Source organism: Lutjanus erythropterus, chromosome 19, assembly GCF_056507025.1.
Source record: "Lutjanus erythropterus isolate fLutEry1 chromosome 19, fLutEry1.hap2, whole genome shotgun sequence".
NCBI classification, from domain to species: domain Eukaryota; kingdom Metazoa; phylum Chordata; class Actinopteri; order Lutjaniformes; family Lutjanidae; genus Lutjanus; species Lutjanus erythropterus.
The window spans coordinates 25,680,996-25,698,647 of record NC_139335.1 but is presented as its reverse complement, the minus strand read 5'-3'; the positions used below and the strand labels follow the sequence as shown (position 1 = coordinate 25,698,647).

Here is a 17,652-nt window from a genome sequence, read left to right as displayed (position 1 = left end):
TATATATATATTCAGATCATACCAACAGTGTACAAAGCTGTCATCAAAGCAAAAGGTGGCCACTTTGAAGAATCTAAAATATCAAAGAGCAAAAAAGTTTTGTACACACAAATCAACAACGTGCATAGGAGAAGCCTATGGGTTGAAATAAAAAGCAACAAGACACTCACACACACTGTCCTCTGAACTTGCAGTCAAAGATTTAATAACGATGTTATTAATATGTTATTAACAATGTTATAACTATGCTATTAATAACAATGTTTAATAACAATGTTATTAAAACTTTGATTTAAAGGCAGAAGACAGTGCAAGAATGCTGTTTCTTTTTAAGAATCTAAAATAAGGAGCATAATTTGCCTTCTTTTCACAGTTTTTGCTTACTACATATAGTTTTAGTGTCTCTTAATCTATATTCATTCATTTATTCATTCATGCATTCATTGTCCGTAACCGCTTATCCTTGAAGGGTTGTGGTTGTGGGGGCCTGGAGCCTATCACAGCTGATATTGGGAGAGAGGTGGGGTTCATCCTGGACAAGTTGCCAGTTTACGACAGGCATGACACATAGTGACAAACCATTCACTCTCACATTCACAGATAGAGTCACCAGTTAACCTATTATGCTGCATGTCTTTGGACTGTGGGAGGAAGCCGGAGTACCTGGAGAGAACCCATACGGACACGAGGAGAACATGCAAACTCCGTACAGAAGTACATACAACTTGCCCCAGCCACAAACTCCCCAGCACCCCAGCTGGCTGAGGGATTCAAACTCAGGACTTCCTTTCTGTGAGGGTTAGCACTGTACCAGCATGTCTCTTAATCTACAATGTAAAAATACATACAAAAACCCATACAACACATCACAACACTGCAACCCAAATTCTAAAGTTTTGAAAACGTTTTATAATGTTTTCTTGAGATAATTTACTCTTCTTCAGATAAACATGAATCTCTGAGTCTTAAAAACCCACAGATTTCAAAAGCTGTTGAGTAAACTCATTGAAGTGAAAGTGAAAATAATATTTTCAACAGCAACAATTTAATTTTCAAGCACCCAAATAATGACAAACCTGGTTCACAGCTCACTGTGAACAGTTTTTGAAATACATCTTTGTCAGGTTTCTAAAACTCAAAGCTTCAGGTAAAAAGAAAATGATCTCAACAAAAGATCATAGGTTGGCAAAACTTTGTGTAGTTTGTTTCAAGCCTTTTGACTTTGATTCAAAACTCAAAAATCTAGTTAAGGCAGTTACCTTGAAAAGGTTTTTTTCACCCAACGTTTTAAAAGGAAATATAATGGCTGGTATCTGTAAGACTGCAAGTCACACCAAAACAATCTAGATGCATAAATAGCACTATGGGCATGAGAAAAAAATGTAGTTTTGATTTAGGGCTGAACTGTCCCTTTAAATCTCTCACCATATAGTTGCTAAATCATTTCCATACACTGATAAAATGCCTACAGTCACACAGTATATTGCACCAGGTCTAATTCTACTCTTTGTGGGCTTTACAAGGTTGAAATGAAGCTCTTCCTCCCGACAACAATTGAATCAGTCATTCAGTGTTAATATCTGCACCTGCAGTTATGAACCATTTAGCTTTAGAGATGTGCTGTAGATGATAGTAATTATGCCCTGACCTATGTAACCTCCTCCATCTAAGATCCTTTTGTCACTTCCACACCTTTGTCTCTCATGCTGTGTACGTCGGCCTGTGTTCATCTCTCACAAGCAATCGATTTTAATCTGAGAGCCGATATGTTTTCATTACTTATTCAGAATGTTTTCATTTTATTTTCAACATTGACTGAATAAATAAGAGCCGAGTGGGCAACGAAAAATAATAAAATTGTCCTTCCTGAATAATAGATGGGGCAAATGGCTTGGGGACAGATTATCATTTGAGAGACTGAATTATTGAGATGATTAGAGCAGTGATGTGGAGAGCAGATCGCCACTGCAGGAGAGGGTCAGTGGGAATAAGGTGTGTGAGGTGTTGGGGGAGGACTGGGCTGGGAGTTTGACCTGAAAAAAAAATAAGCTATGCGTTTTTAATAAACGTGAAATAAACACGTCTAATCTGAGAGAAACACAGACTAAGAGGAACATGTGTATATGCTGAAACAAAGTGAGAGGAGGGAAAAAAAGGTATCAGCAGCTGGAAATTAAGCAGCATCTCCAGCTGAGCCGCTCCTCTGCGCTCTGTGATAATGTGATGTGGTCGGAGCTGTCCTTGGTGCTGAATCTGCAGGGACTCTGCCGACCACAAATTGCTGCAACTTCTGATCTGCATCCTCCTCCTGTGTGTGTGTGTGTGTGTGTGTGTGAGAGTGAGAGTTTTCTGTGCGCGCACAACAAAACAAACACAGCTGGCTCTCTTGGCACCCCGCCACGCAAGCAAACCCCTCTCTTCACTGCCTACAAATGCGCGTTTTCCAGATGAATAATACACAGCGAGAAATGACAAATAGTCGAAGTGATGAAAGATTTAACATGTGGGAGCCTGAAAGCAAAATGGGTTTCATCTCTTGAATGTGACGCTGCTTTCTGGAGCCGATTAAACGGGGACGGCGCGATTCCCTCCCCTCCGGTCGTGATGCAGTGAAGCAGCTCTGCGCAGAACCAGGCTGGCTGTATAAAAACGGCTGCACTTTCCACGGACGGATTACAACAACAAGCGGGACAGGAGCGCGAAGTCACTGCGGCTCGTCAACCCGAACAAAAAATCGCAGCCCAGCACAGCACAGACGCCGACATGCGGGCCGGGAAGAACGGGGTCTGCTGGAGACTTTTTCTATTTTCATGCCTGCTTTTGGAAAGTTCGTCTCAAGACTTTGGCGGACAGACGCAGTTCATTTGCACGTCCGTACCCAAGGATATGGACATATGCGCGGCCACGTTGCAGAACAGTGTGCCGGGGGAGGACTTGAAGACCACCGTCATGCAGCTGCGGGAGACGGTGTTGCAGCAGAAAGAGACCATCATGAACCAGAAAGAGACCATCAGAGAACTGACCTCAAAGTTGGCTCGGTGTGAGAGCCAGAGCGGCATCGAGCCCGGGGACGCGCGGCCCGGGAGCAGGAGGAAAGAAGCTGGGACCAAAAACACAATGGGGGACGTATCGAGGGGCCCCGCTGACACTTTGACGCAACTATCACAGACTTTACAGTCGCTGAAGCAGAGATTAGAAAACCTGGAGGTAGGCTGCTGATGCTGTCGGGGACCCTTTCAACACTTTGGGCGCTCTGCGCAAAGCTCCGTCGACCAATTTACAACCACTTTTGAAATAAAAATAAAATTAACAAGAGGTGATTCGGGTCTAATAATGGGTGACTAACAATATTAAAGCTACTACAAGGAACTTTAATATTGTGTTGATTTTGGAGGCTCCCGTGGACAAAATGAGTCGTGTTTCCACTGTCATAACCACACAATAAACCGACAAAAACATAGTTATCCTCTTAACATACTAACTTTACCGGGGAAGTGTAAACAGGCCCGTTTCATCTGATTTCATGGGGATTCCGACCCGGTGCATTAAGAGTAACTCAAAAACATATCCGATCTTCTCTTGCATGGTCTTAACTAGTCTCGATCATATTGAGGCATCAGTAATAAACGGAGACTGTTTCATAACCAGTTAAAAACTCCTTGTAGTTGCTTTAAATTTATTAAATATGTGACATGAGAGAAATAAATCAAGTCGGTTGTCCAGCTTTATAGTAAGACAGGAAAGAAGTCAATCTGTAATCAGAATCATTCTTTACATTGAGCTAAATGCTTCTTTCCCCTCCTGACAGCAATTTAGCAGGAGTAACAACTCGGTGCAGGCGAACAGCCTCAAAGACCTGCTCCAAAGTAAAATCGACGACTTGGAGAAGCAGGTGTTGTCCCGGGTGAACAGCATCGAGGAGGGGAAGCCCGGGCTCCGCAACGAGACGGAGCAGCGTGGGAGAGTGGAGTCCACCCTCACGTCTCTACACCAGAGGATCACCGACCTGGAGAAAGGTAGCTGCAAGGGAGGAGGTGATGGGCGTGTGCGTAAAAAGTAAAAGGAGATCTTGGGAGGATTTGGTGCAGTGGCGGATTCAGGCTGTCCGCAGGGTTTTAAAGCAAATTAAAAAGGGCACCAGCGTGGTGAAAATTATTACGCATGTAATGCGGAGAAAGTTCCAGTTCTTGGTTAATATTAAAAATGTGTTATTCCACAATAACTACAACTCTGTCATAAAACAGAAAGAGAAATATTTAACTACTTAAGGGCACATAGAGGCCAAATCATCTTTTAGTATGTGGGGCAGCCTGTATGGCACTTTTCTGCAAAGGCATCCCAGGGGGCATTTTATCATATTTTTCCACTAAAAGTGCACCCAAGAGAGCAGTCTATCATGTTCATCTACCACATGTGCATCCAAGAGTGCAGATCTTGCTTCGTTGTTTAGAACATCAAGATACTGGGGGGCGATTGCCTCCCTCACCACCACCCCCATGAGTCCACCAGTGGTTTAGTGGGTGTGTTAAATGTATGTAGGGATGGGTGGAAAAGAGGAACGAGGAGCAGTGACTCTCAGCAATCAAGAAGAGATATTAGAAAAAAAAAAATCCAGTTTGGCATTATGAGCTTTAATGACCTCAGCAGTCGATTTAATGTTTTACTCATCCGCTCAAAGCTGGAGCAGCCCGGTATATTCGACAGTTTCCTGCTCTAATTCATGCAGATTAAACCATTTTAAACACGCAGTGAACGACCCATCCCTCCATTTGCTCTGTGAGACATTTAAGAACTTCAAACCACTGGGTCTCTGATACCATACAGCGAAAGAACAACTTATACAGCAGTAAAACAGAGAGGTGTGGTAGGGGAGAAGACAACAACAGATGAAGGTTGGCAATGCCAGTACTCCTGTGATAGACTTATCATGCGAGATTAAAGCAAATCTGGAGCGTCACGATTGTGGATTTGTTGTGTAACATATAATTCCTATGTAAATCCCCAGGATGTGTGCGTTTGGAATGATACATCTGTGTTTAATATGGGAAACATGAAAGAAACACACTGATTCTGCCTCCCCCAAAGTGTCTGAAGCCAACTATTTTCTATTTCTCGCTCACAGGTCAAAGAGAAAACAGGCCTCTGGATAAATTCCAGCTCACGTTCCCACTGAGAACCAACTACATGTACGCAAAAGTGAAGAAGAGTTTGCCGGAGATGTACGCCCTCACCGTGTGCATGTGGCTCAAATCCAACGCGTCCCCGGGAGTGGGCACACCTTTCTCCTACGCAGTTCCTGGTCAAGCCAACGAGCTGGTCCTCATAGAGTGGGGGAACAACCCAATGGAGATTCTGATAAATGACAAGGTATGTCTGAAACACAGTGGGAATGACTAGAGATTGATTTTTTTGTTGTTTACTGCAGCAAACAATCATCTGTCTTTTTCAAGGTTGCAAAGCTGCCTTTCCTCATCAATGATGGGAAGTGGCATCACATCTGTGTAACCTGGACCACTCGTGACGGTGTGTGGGAAGCTTTCCAAGATGGAGTCAAGAGGGGGAGCGGGGAGAATCTGGCCCCATATCATCCCATCAAACCACAGGGCCTGCTGATCCTCGGTCAGGAGCAGGTAAACACAACACGCATCTGCCTCAAATGCATATGCCTTTCAATAAACTTGGATATTTTTAAGCTTTTTTTTTTTTTTTTTTTTTTTTTAACGTTTTGTTGAGATAGCGTGGTTAAGTTTTAGAAACCTTCCAAAAAACTGTATTTCAAAAACTGTTGAATAATCTCATTGAAGTGAAGATGATTAATGGTTCATCATTTAATATATTCTATTGCAACCATTTAATTTTCAAGCACACAAATAATGTAAATCAGGTTCACAGCTCATGGTGGACAGTTTTTGAGATACATTTTTTGGGGGTTACTAAAACTCAAAGATTCAAGTTCATCTAAAGAAGACAAAGTAAATTATCTCAATAAAATATTATAAATTGGCAAAATGTTGTTTAGCTTAGTTCAAAACTCGAGAGTGTGATTCAGAAATCTAGTTTTTACAGTGTACTTTATGGAACCATGAAGGCAACAAATTCTAGTTCAAGCCACAAATTACCTGCATTTACTACACTTTACTCACTATAACTGCTGGGGAAGGGCTTAATGCAGAGGGATCATTATACAATAAGATATCATTTTGTTAAATACAATAATGTCGTGTCACAAAACATTAGCTAACAAGGTGGAAAAGTAATTTTTGCATTTTACTGCTTACAGAGAAATACTTCCTGTCAGACTTTGCTTTGATGAACAAAAGAACAACTTGAGGAGCCTCAGTTATTCTTACTTCAATGTATGAGTTTAATACAGGACATATCTGTATACAGATTTGATACAGAGTGTACACAAAGGCACAGTTATACCAAAAGCTTGAAATAACCACAGAAACGTTTAAAAGGTTTTATACAATATGTCTAATGTCATATAGAATCACCTATCATTAGGACACTAGACAGGAGGACACCAGATAATATAAACAACGTCAATGTCAAAAAAGCTGTTAGGACTTTAACCAAGGCCTAAGATATCTACAGCTCCAGACACCCAGAGTCTACATAGTGAGTGCGCCATGAATGAAAGACAGAAAAATTCTTAAACAATTGTGGAAACAATCAGTTTTCAATTTTCACATTCATCCTCAGTCTAATTCATGTAATAGGTTTAATAAGGTGATTATGTCTCATCAAGTGTCCCAGTGGATTGAAGATGCATGTCCCTCATTCAATTTAATCAGTCAAAAAAACAAAAACAAAAGAACAGATAAATCCACGGAGGCAATTTTGTTCTTTCCATGAAGGAGCCTGGGGCGAAAAATCATATCATCTTTGATTAAATCTATTTGTCTTCACTACAGGACACACTCGGAGGAGGATTTGACGCCACACAAGCTTTTGTTGGAGACCTGGCAAATTTTCACATCTGGGATCGGAAGCTATCAGTCGGAGAGATATACAATCTAGCGACTTGCAGCAGCAAAGCGCAAGTGGGCAACGTATTTGCATGGATGGAGACGAGCCTCGACATTTACGGAGGTGCCTCGAAGTGGACATTTGAAGCTTGTCGCCAGCTCAACTGAACTGCAGGGAAGAGAAGATCAATGTTAAAGCCACTCTGTTTGTCACAGCCTCGGTAGACTCGTTTGAAAGATCAGGAGGCGGTTATTTTAATGAATAGCATCTGGATTTGTTATAGATATTTGAAAACATCATTTGTGGACACTTGATAGATTTTTACCAGATTCTCATGTGGGGGACAGGTCACTGGAAGTGGACATTTTTGGCGTCCTGTGGTGCTCGAACGCACAACAGGCCTACTCGTGGTTTCATTTGAAAAAGCTGCTGACGCTGCTCCGGAGAGCAGAGGACGCTCTCCAAAATGACAGGCCAGCATCAAAAGTACAGTAGGAGGTCATGTAGTTTTTAGCGAACAGATGTCACGCAATCAAACAAAATTGACTGACTTCTTCAAACGTCTTTTCTGTCTCGACTGCCAGGGATTTTCACTGTGAAAAAGGACAAGGTGGACTTCTTTAACGGGAATGAGTTCTTCAGGAGGTTATGAAATAGACGACATTGTTTCTCTCTCACTATTCTTTCTCTGCCACCACCTGCTTGACGTGATTTTGTGTAAAGAATGACGTATTTATTGCCAACATTTGAGCCTGAGTGCCTTGGGCTGTTGAAAAAAAAATCTCAGCACATTCATTATGATTTGCAGAGTGTTTCTTTGTTTATTTTCTTGTAAATTAATTTCAAATGAGGTGTTTTCTTGTAACACTCTGGATGACGCTGGATCGGATTGTTTATTGTAAAATGCAATTCATTGATGATAATGACGCATTTTGCAGATGTTTGTACTTCAACGGGAATGTTCTCTGTACAGTAACAGCATGTCTTAACTTCTGTAAATGCTGCGTCAGCATCTATGATCTTTGCTTTTACTATCCTACTTTTGGGTTGAGATTTTATACTGTATTGTTATATGCTTAAAGCATGGCAACACCGACAGATAAAAAAAAGTTCTAGTTTTTGTAATAAATTGTGATACTTGAATCATACACAGGTGTAAACATATTTATTTAAGACATCTGAAACTTTGCACACTCCTTATGATACAAGATCTAATGAAATGTTTGGATTTGACAGATGAGGGCGCTACAATTAAATGTCTAAATTTCACCTGCGTGAGTCAGCAACTCCTGAATCTTTAACCTTTTCTCTATACTGAACCACTACATTTGGCTGCTACAATCAATATTCTTATATTAAAAGTCAAGTGTATAAGATTTAAGGGGATTTATTGGCAGAACATAGCAGAAGAGGAAGAAAGTACTCATGAGTATATTTTCATTAGTGTATAATTAGCTGAAAAATGAGAATCGCTGTTTTCGTTACATCAAAATGGGAGCATGGGTCCTCTTCCATGGAGGCTGACTTGTTGCACCACCAGTTTTCTACAACAGTGCAGAACAGACATACGAAACACTGACTCTGGATACAGCCTTTCATACTTTCGTGGCCATTGTAGGTTGTTCTTCACTCTTGAAAAGGGGGAGTGAGACCAGGTGTTTGCAATCACTGCTAAATGCCAGTAAGTCCAACACACTGGTCCTTTAACAATGGATTACATGACTACTTTTGCAAGTGAAAGGAGCCGCTAATGATGAAATTACAGAGAGTTATAACCCAGCTCTGCAACAGAACAGACACAGACACAGTTAGTGACTAGCTGGTGAACATAGTGGACTATTTAGCAGTGGCAGAGCCACTTTTTGTCTCTCAGGAGTTGGTGGAGACCAAAACAGAGCTAAAATGAGGGTGACTGTTGGACTTATATTTATCAGATGGCCAGAAAGACGACTCCAAATGACCGCTAACATTGATTTGTTTCTGCTGGATGCATAAATAGCCAACTGTTTACTAACAAGATCATGATAACAACCTGAAAGTTTTTTCTGTCAGTTTGTTTGTGCCCCAAGTGGCCAAAAAAGTTATTACAGGTGAAATGTGTAGTATTGTTACTGTAGTAAATCATAAAATGACCATGATATGTCATCAGAGATTAAAGAAACATGCCAGGTTGAAATACAACAACAGTGCTGCAGCCAGCATGTTTTCCATTACGGTATGTAACATCTGTTTTAGTTTGCCTATATTACGCTTATTCCCTTTACATGGAGCTAACCTTAATATCAATATTTGCTGAATGAGTTAGTGTCTGTTTATGAGTTGTGAGAAATCATTAATGAGTTGTGAGAAATCATTAATGAACTTTTGGAAGGAGTAGATGTTAATAACAGTATTTAATTTAATAATTTTAATGGAGTCTGGCAGGCAATAAGGCAGGCAGTGTGCATTTTTGAGCAGGGGGCTTTTGTTTTAGGGATAACAGGCTTAGCTTTACATTGAAAGACAACTAACAGAATTATAAACAGCTAATGAGCTTACAGTGCAGGACTCATTGTCCCTCGTCATTGTCAAAGTATGTCTCTTGTACCTTCAGTGTCCCTGGAGCCTGCAGGCAACCTGTCTGAGCTCACCTTAACTTTCACTTTTAAGACAAACTTTGTAACTATTGTCTGATAAAATCCAGATCAGTGACAGCCACTTTGAACAAGTAGGCTGATAGAAGTGGACATGGTGGAACAATAAGCTAGCCAACAAAAACTGTTCTGTCCAACCAACACAATATATACAGTAGTACATTTTTCTGGTCACCAAAAGTGATGCCAAAACATCTCGATCATCTGATGGCTGGCTGCAGTTTAGGTCATAAATCCTGTCCACTCCATGTGAGCAGATGGAACATGGGCCAAACTAAAAAATCAAAATACACATTTTTTTTTCAAAAATGGTTTCTGTAATTTGAGGTAGTTCTCATCACGTTGATGATTGTTCAAGTGTTCATTTTTCTTATAAGTTTGGTTTTAATTAGTTATTTGATGCTATAAAAAGGGGGCTTCACATCATTGATTGATTGATAGCTGAGCTCTGCTTGCTGTTGAGTCGGCCTGTATGGGCGGGACCTCGACATCGGGGCTCCAACTCCGATCACTACTGCGTAGACTCTGGATCCAAATGATATAACCAGAGATGGCAGATAACCAAGATGGCAGCACTTTTATCCAGGATATTGTGGCTTCACGTAAGTACAGTGGGACGAAGTGAAGATGTGGTATTCAAAGGTTCCAGAAAGGCCAAAACAAATCCTATAATCCTATTAAAACCTTAATCGTAAATTATAATGTGAAAGTGATGATCCTACTAGAGTTTCTTGTGACCATCCTGTGCCTCTCCTGGTACATCAGTATACCTAACAATGAACTGAAGACTGGCTGTGACTTGTGTTAACCTCTTATTTTGCATCTCCTTGTCTCAAATAGGTGAAGGATCATGAAACATATTAACAGTAAATTCTCATGGATTCAAACATGCTTCTTCTTTCAGCTTGTCCCAAATATCAGCGCGACACAGTGCAGGCCTGTGCATGAGTCTACATTTGACATTTGGGGAAAAACAACATGAACTACCAAAATATGTTAGGTGGTTTGAAATATGGTGGTCCTCACCACATACAGTATTTCTCACACAACTTTGGCTAGATAATTGACCCTTCAATAAGACAATGACAACTCTCTCTAGAAGATTTAATAAGAGTAATTGGCTAATGTAAACTAATGCCAGTGCTTAAACTCCTTGAGTCAGCTGAGAAGTCAGTCTCCAACGGACTTTTTAAAATTTCCATCTGACACATTTTAAAACAAGAACTCTGAAGCTAAAGCTAGCTTACATTCAGGCAGACACTGGTCAGATGGTGAAATACGACATGTATATGTATGATAGATGTCTGTAATACAGTCATTAATGTGGAAAAAGGAAGCGCAGGGATTAGATTAAGCACACTGGACCTTGAGACGGTCACCCAGCCAGACCAGCCGGATAGGAAGAGAGCTGGGAAAAGAGCCAGGCTAACCTGGCTTAGACTTAATAAGATGCACTGTCAATTGGCCACTTTGATTCCGCACCAGCCTACATCCTCCACTTCAACCTCACCACATAACAAACCCCTGGGAATAAGCCGTGAGTTTGATATCTAATGACTTTGTCTGGAGGTAATGTTACTGCAGGTAGCTAGTTAGTATTAATTAGCTGGACATGCTAATGCTTGAAAGACTACCAAAAAGACGCCACTGTCTAAAGTCACTCAAGCTCACTTATGTTAATCATCATTAACATCAATCAACATATATGCTTGTGGGTTTTGAATTTTTCCCATCCTGCGTCCAGAGAGAATGATGAAAGTGAAAACACCATCTTTCTTTAGTGAGAAATTGACCTAAAGGTGGTGAAGATCAAAACAACTTCTAGAGGAGCGCACTGTAGACAACAGCACCTTAACTAAACATAAATCGCTCTACAAAGGAGTGCACAAACACCAATACATGCACACACTTTGAGTACACACCTTTTTACACACTGTACTGTAAACACATGGCTTTCTCTGTCAACAAAAGCTTGGCGTTGAGGTCATACATCTCAGTCTATGCAGCTTCTCTGCAAATGAATCATAGCTGACACCACCTGCATTAGAGGTTACAGGGTCTGAAGGTCTTCCCTTTATTGTTAGCGAGGTCATTTGGTCCCACCGCAGTCGGCTCATGTGTCCCACAAATTGGTTTCCATTCTCTACCTCTGAGGTGGTAGAACGACTTGACATCAATAGGGTTTTCCCCAGACAGCAGACAAACTTCAGCTCATACCTATTGCAGAGCCATTACAGACAGATAGTGTGGCACATTTGGGGTTGAATTTCAGGGCTGATAACTGAAAGTCACACACACACATAACCCCCTACATATCCACGCAAACATGTACAGACACACACAAAGATACACAGCATGATATCTTCCTGAGTGGCCACTAGAGGCCTAGGAAGAAATTGACTTCCTCCACTAGATCCACCTGGCCTCGTTGACCTACAGAGCACATTAGTCTGAATCAGGTCTTTTTTCCGTTGACCTAAATCTTGCCCCAGCTGTCCAGGTATATTTCTGGCATTGCCAGATAATAACCAGCCTGTTGACCTCGGCCCATAATTGGTTTGTGTCTGCATGCACTCCAGTTCAAATTACCTTAAAAAGTAAGGGCAGATATGAGATGATTTTTGTCTACCACACCTGGCTCCTCTTATTTTAGTTTTTATCTGCATAGGCAATGCACACAAAATTGAGCTTTTTTAATAAGGTGACAGTGTGGATAACAAGCTTTTACCTCATTCAGGAGACCATGTATTTGCTGCATGTCAAATCATCATACAGTACCATCTGGATTCACCAGTTCTGGGTGATTGCTGCTTAAAACACAGGAAAACATTCAACTTTTCTCATATACTTTGTTTTAACCAAAACAACAGCAAAAATTCCTGTTCAGCTGAAAATGCAACCTGATGATGACACTCGCTAGACAAAAGGTCAGGGATCAAAGTTAGTCCAGTCCCTCCTCTGGGGACCATGAATGTGTGCACCTAATTTCACTGTAATCCACCTCTTAGTTATATAGATATTTGCCTAAAAAACACTAAAATCCACCTCATGGTGGTGAAAGAGGAAATGTCAGGGGGTTAACAAAGTCATTAGGATTCGTCCTCGTGGAACCATAAATATCTCTAGAAAATTTCATGCATACCTGCTTACACTCGTACGTTTTTCCCATATTTCTCCTGTACTGCATATTTCATTCAATCCCCTGGCACCCTTCCATTTTGTTGTTCCTCCTAAGAAACTCCCATATTTTGCATAGTCATCAACTTTTATTATGACTAGAAAGCATAAAGCCATAAGGTGGAGCCATAAGTTTTGCATGTTTAAATAAGAAAAGAAGAGTAAGACGTGATAAGGTAAGATAAAAGATAAAAGTGTATGAAATACACTGCAAGCTGAGTCTCATTTAGTAGTGAGAAACATACAGATATATGTTATATGTTTGTCCTCTATGAAACGTCTGTGTGTCCTATGGGAGTCCATTTCTGCCAGTGTGATGGGAAAAAAAAAGATCCTGTAAGTCATTAAAATGAGAAACTGTCAAAATAATGAGGTGGAATCTAAAAGTCACTGTTTTGAGATACTAGGTCATTATTTTGAGATAGGGGAGACCTGGGACAACTGTAACTCTTAAAAATATTTTTCTTAATAACTCACAGACTACATGAAATACACTATACATCTTTTGATATGAGACGTGTACTAAATTATGTAGTGGCCACTCCTTATCTCTGCTTGAGGCTAATAGCTCGAGGTTACATTAGCTGCTACATTAGTTACATTAGCTGCTACCAGCATAACATGGATGTATTAAGAAGAGTAGATACAGCATTGGAGGCGGGCCTCCATTCATTCCTATGAGAGCCGCTCACTGGCACATGAAGCCTTGCACTTTATGCAGCCCAGTAGAGACTATCTTTGGCTGACTGGCTAATTTCTGCTTTCCAAATGTTATTGGACTGAATTTTATCAAATTCTGATCATGAAACAAAATGCAGGGGTTGCAACGCTCAAAATGATTTATTGTATGTTTTGCAGCCACTTCTTTCACAATGCAAGTCTATGGGGAAAAGGTCTTTTTGTGCCACAGAGCATCAGCTAACATTGTCATTACAAAGTTGAGCCACCATGTCAAATCTTCCTGGGGGCTCTAATCAAAATGTCAGTGATCAAGTTGCATCGTGGATAATGTAAGTACAAGATTGTGACAAGGAATAAAAATGATCCGGTTCTGCTGCGTCAATTTCGATCCTTTTACAAACAACGTTATAGGAGTTGGTGGAATTCTCTTTTAATGTGAAAAGTGTATAGCAGTAAGTTTTGTCCACTGCTGTCACTATACTGACAGGCTGATTCTGACAAAGATGGGGTTAACAGACTATAAGTTACTAAAAGACCATGCCTCCACTATTCAAAAGCCATTGTAGCAGTGGGAAAGTAGAAAATGTCCCCTGCCCAAGACTGCTTACTGTGCTTTATAAGGCAAACACATGAAATGTCTCATCAAGCGGCTGATGAAAAATTCATGACCAGAGAATAGGAAAACAAACTATGTGGGAGTGAGAGAAATTTAACTGTCCCACTGATGCTGAATAAGAGCCATTTTTGCAGGAAAAATCTGATATTGGTGACACAGGAAATCTGTAGATAAATGTTGTTCAGTGAAATGCATTTTTAATGGCAAAGAGATTATCTGCACAAATAGGAAAACAGTGGTATTCAAGAGTTTTATAGTATCATATTCGCAAACCATCAGTATCTTTTATTGAATCATATAATGCTCACTGCAAAAATGCTGAGACATGTTTTTATTTTCAAAGACTTTTTAGCATTTTATTGTTCAGACTGGAGAGTGGATGTCTTTTGCACTTTCTTTCGCACTGATCCAATTCTAATTTTGTAGGTGCTATGAGTAATATCTTAACGCCCCACTTAAATCTCATTACACTAAAGTTTCGGCCCGACGTACTGCTGATGAACTCTTTATTCATTTGTAATTACAAGTATAACTGGCATAATACAGCGGCAGCCAGAGGAGAGCCAGTGGTTGTTTGGCAGGAAGACAAAAGGAGATTGACTTTCCTAGTGAAACAGAATATACATGAGACACACATCCCGTACTTGTCCTTAATCTCAAAGCTACTTCTGCAGCTGTCAGGGTGGTGCTCAACCCTCCATGCCACTGAATGAATAATGGATTTCCTCCCGACATGGGAAATTCCCCTTCCAGAGTATCACCCAAGAAGTGTCAGTCCAAATATATGCACAAAATGCCATTCCTCGAGGGAAAGGAAACACAAAAACACACTACTACACTGTTTTCTTCAATGCCTCCTTGAGGTGTTTGCTAGATGAGTAAGTATCTAATTATGTATTGGGGGAGAGATTTTTTGGATTGTTTGAAAAACTATACAGTAATTGTTACATTTTATTTGTACCATAGACAGCAGAAGAAGTGGACAATGTCTGAAAAGTGAGACCAATGTGGAAGTACCTTTCTAATGTCAAGCAGGGGGCGACTCCACTGGTTGCAAAAATAAGACATATTGCCTGAAAATGAAACTACTTCTCATTTGATTTATGACCCCAATAAATAGTTTCTTTATAGTCTCAATAGAGTAAAACAGACAATAAAACAGGGTATGCCTTAAGGCGGAGCTACCATGTGATTGACAGGTAATGTCAGTGAGTGATCTGTGAAATTTGTGCGAGATTTGTACTTGTTTCTTCATTGTCTTGTGTTGAACAAACAATGTTTTATAATGTAATAATGTTGTCGTTAAGAGCTGGGTATGTTAGGGGCATCTGGTTATTGTTAGGGAAAGTTCATGGTTCGGGTTAACATATTCACTCTTGTCATGTCTTTTGACAGTCTGGGGATCCCTTCTAGACATGACCAGCCACCCACCATTGCGTTTCCAACGTCCAATGGAACCTCCCGAAACTCAGATCAAACTGTAAACTTTGATCTGTTACTCCATTGACTATGTCTCATTTAAAATGTTTACAGACAAATATTCTGAGCTGTTAAGTTGTTATAGGTGAGAGATTGCCACCGAGCACACCAGAATTTTTTCCCGCTGACTGGACAAGCCAAAACCAAACAAAGCCCAAGTTGCAGTGCATCACCAGTTGCTCTGTTTTCCAAAAAACCAAGATGGCAAACCCAAGGCCCAACTCAAGGCTTCAAAACAGTAGTCCACAAACCAATCGGTGGCGTCACGGAGGCTCTGTCTACTGATACATTGTCGGTGGTTTATACTTTTTAGGCATATTTATTTTTATGTGTACAGTGTACACTTGGGATGCATACTGAGACACACTGGCGATGAGTCAAGCATTGCTGATTCAGAGATTAAATATAATGATCAAATTCACAAGAGCTAAACTATATGAGAGCAAGCCAACACGACCACAAAGAAAAGTGTTTTTGCAGGTTGAGCATTTGATGTTTACCGTTATAAAATCAATCTAGAAAAATTACCTAGTTGCTCAGTGTCCAGGTAATTCAGCAGGCCCAATACATTATAGTGCTGATGATGTCAAATATTCTTCAAGTGGATTTTGGGTCTTGCTATCAGCCATCCGACAACCTGAGTGACAAAACAAGTTCATTTCCTGGTTCATTTACGACCCTTTTTATCGTGCATACTGAACCAAAGCTGATGTGTTCAAACTCACAACCTTATGCAAACTAAAATGTCACACTGGGTTCTCAAATCATTTCAAGGACCAGGCAAAGCCATGTTGAAGTTGCTCTCTTGTTTGGCTGTTCAAACTGCACTGTGCATCAGTGTTATGTGTTGGCGTGTCATGAAGCCAACTGAACTATATCATCTGCAAAAAGAGAATTTCACACCCAACTTCGCCAAAAATGACAGCCCCGTCTCCTCAGTTGAGCCCTGAGTTACGACCAGTGAAAATCACATTCAGTGATGATGTATAGCCTTGATGAAGTGAACACCCACTATGAACACACTTATGGACACTGTTCTTGCTCAAGATACATGATTGTACTGTACACCAGGACTGGATGGACTAACAGCTCCCAGATGGACGTGATTATTAAGCATTCATGCACAAATGAATGAGCCCCTCCACTGTTCCCAGCACAACATAAAATCAGCCTCCAGCACTCTGGTATAAGCCTAAGCTTGAGCGTGGTGATAACCTCATAACGAGAGCAAACCATTCTGTTCACTTTTGTAAAAAAAAAAAAAAAAAAAAAAGGGAACCACTTCTGTTGGTCTCTCCAGGACCTCCATTTACAATAAAAAGCTAAAACACCCCAACAGTGCAACAACCCATTATTATAAATCAAAAGTAAGACTTTGGGAGTCAAAACTTGTGTGGCCAGTACATCTTGGACCACACTTTCTCTTGTCTAAGGGATGGCAGAGCAGATTAATGGTGCTTTCCAACACTTCCTGGCAGCCCTCCTTCCATTGGCTCAGTGCCCCCCTCTGCAGCTCGTTACTTGTGTCCTCTGCACACTGAAGAGGAAGGTTTGCATTTTTCGTTTCCAATGATCATTTAATCGATTAGTCCATTGGGTACCCACTTGGGGTGCACGTCCCCCTTAGGGGGTGCCAGAAATCACAGGGGTCTCTTAAGACTTTATGTCCTCCTAGGCCATCAAAATTAGATTTATACATGTAATCTAAAATCTGCTCAGGGAAAAAAAAGTTGGGAACCACTAGAGTAGTTAACCAAAAGAAAATTACTTGCCAGCTTATTTCATAATCGATTAACTGGTTTCAGTCATTTTTCAAGCAAAAATACCCATTTATTCACCAGATACTTGCTGCTTTCAGAGTCTTAAATGTGAGGATTTGGTGCTTTACTTTGTAATTTATGATAGTACCTGAAGATTTTTTGGCTTTTTGATTGATTTGATTTGACCTGAAGATGTCGGATTGGGCTTGGGGATTTTTTATAAACTAAACAATAAATCAATTAATCAATAAAATTGGATTATATCCTATTCAGTTTGCTACTCCTAAAAAGACTGAACAATACAATGACAGAGACACTGCATTGTTTCTGTCAT

The 17,652-nt window shown here is 40.5% G+C and overlaps 1 protein-coding gene and 1 long non-coding RNA gene across 3 annotated transcripts in view; one reads left to right on the top strand and one right to left on the bottom strand.

Annotated features, from left to right (window-relative positions):
* LOC146309939 (uncharacterized) overlaps positions 1–17,652 on the bottom strand; it is an 83,443-nt gene that overhangs the window by 27,121 nt on the left and 38,670 nt on the right. For both annotated transcript variants that reach the window (XR_014772488.1, XR_014772489.1), the window contains exon 3: positions 5,232–5,352. This is a non-coding gene — a long non-coding RNA (uncharacterized LOC146309939). The remainder of the gene's footprint in view (positions 1–5,231; positions 5,353–17,652) is intronic.
* On the top strand, positions 2,641–8,120 carry nptx1l (neuronal pentraxin 1 like). The gene is made up of 5 exons (XM_084744909.1): positions 2,641–3,207; positions 3,809–4,016; positions 5,123–5,367; positions 5,451–5,630; positions 6,918–8,120. The coding sequence occupies exons 1-5, from the start codon at positions 2,764–2,766 to the stop codon at positions 7,137–7,139; spliced, it is 1,299 nt and encodes a 432-aa protein (XP_084601035.1). The 5' UTR covers positions 2,641–2,763; the 3' UTR covers positions 7,140–8,120.

What these genes read in the sequence shown, in the direction of transcription:
- nptx1l (XM_084744909.1), top strand. Translation starts at nt 2,764, where the DNA reads ATGCGGGCCGGGAAGAACGGGGTCTGCTGGAGACTTTTTCTATTTTCA. An exon ending in AGAGATTAGAAAACCTGGAG is followed by an intron (nt 3,208 to 3,808) that starts GTAGGCTGCTGA and finishes CCCTCCTGACAG; the next exon opens with CAATTTAGCAGGAGTAACAA. An exon ending in GATCACCGACCTGGAGAAAG is followed by an intron (nt 4,017 to 5,122) that starts GTAGCTGCAAGG and finishes TCTCGCTCACAG; the next exon opens with GTCAAAGAGAAAACAGGCCT.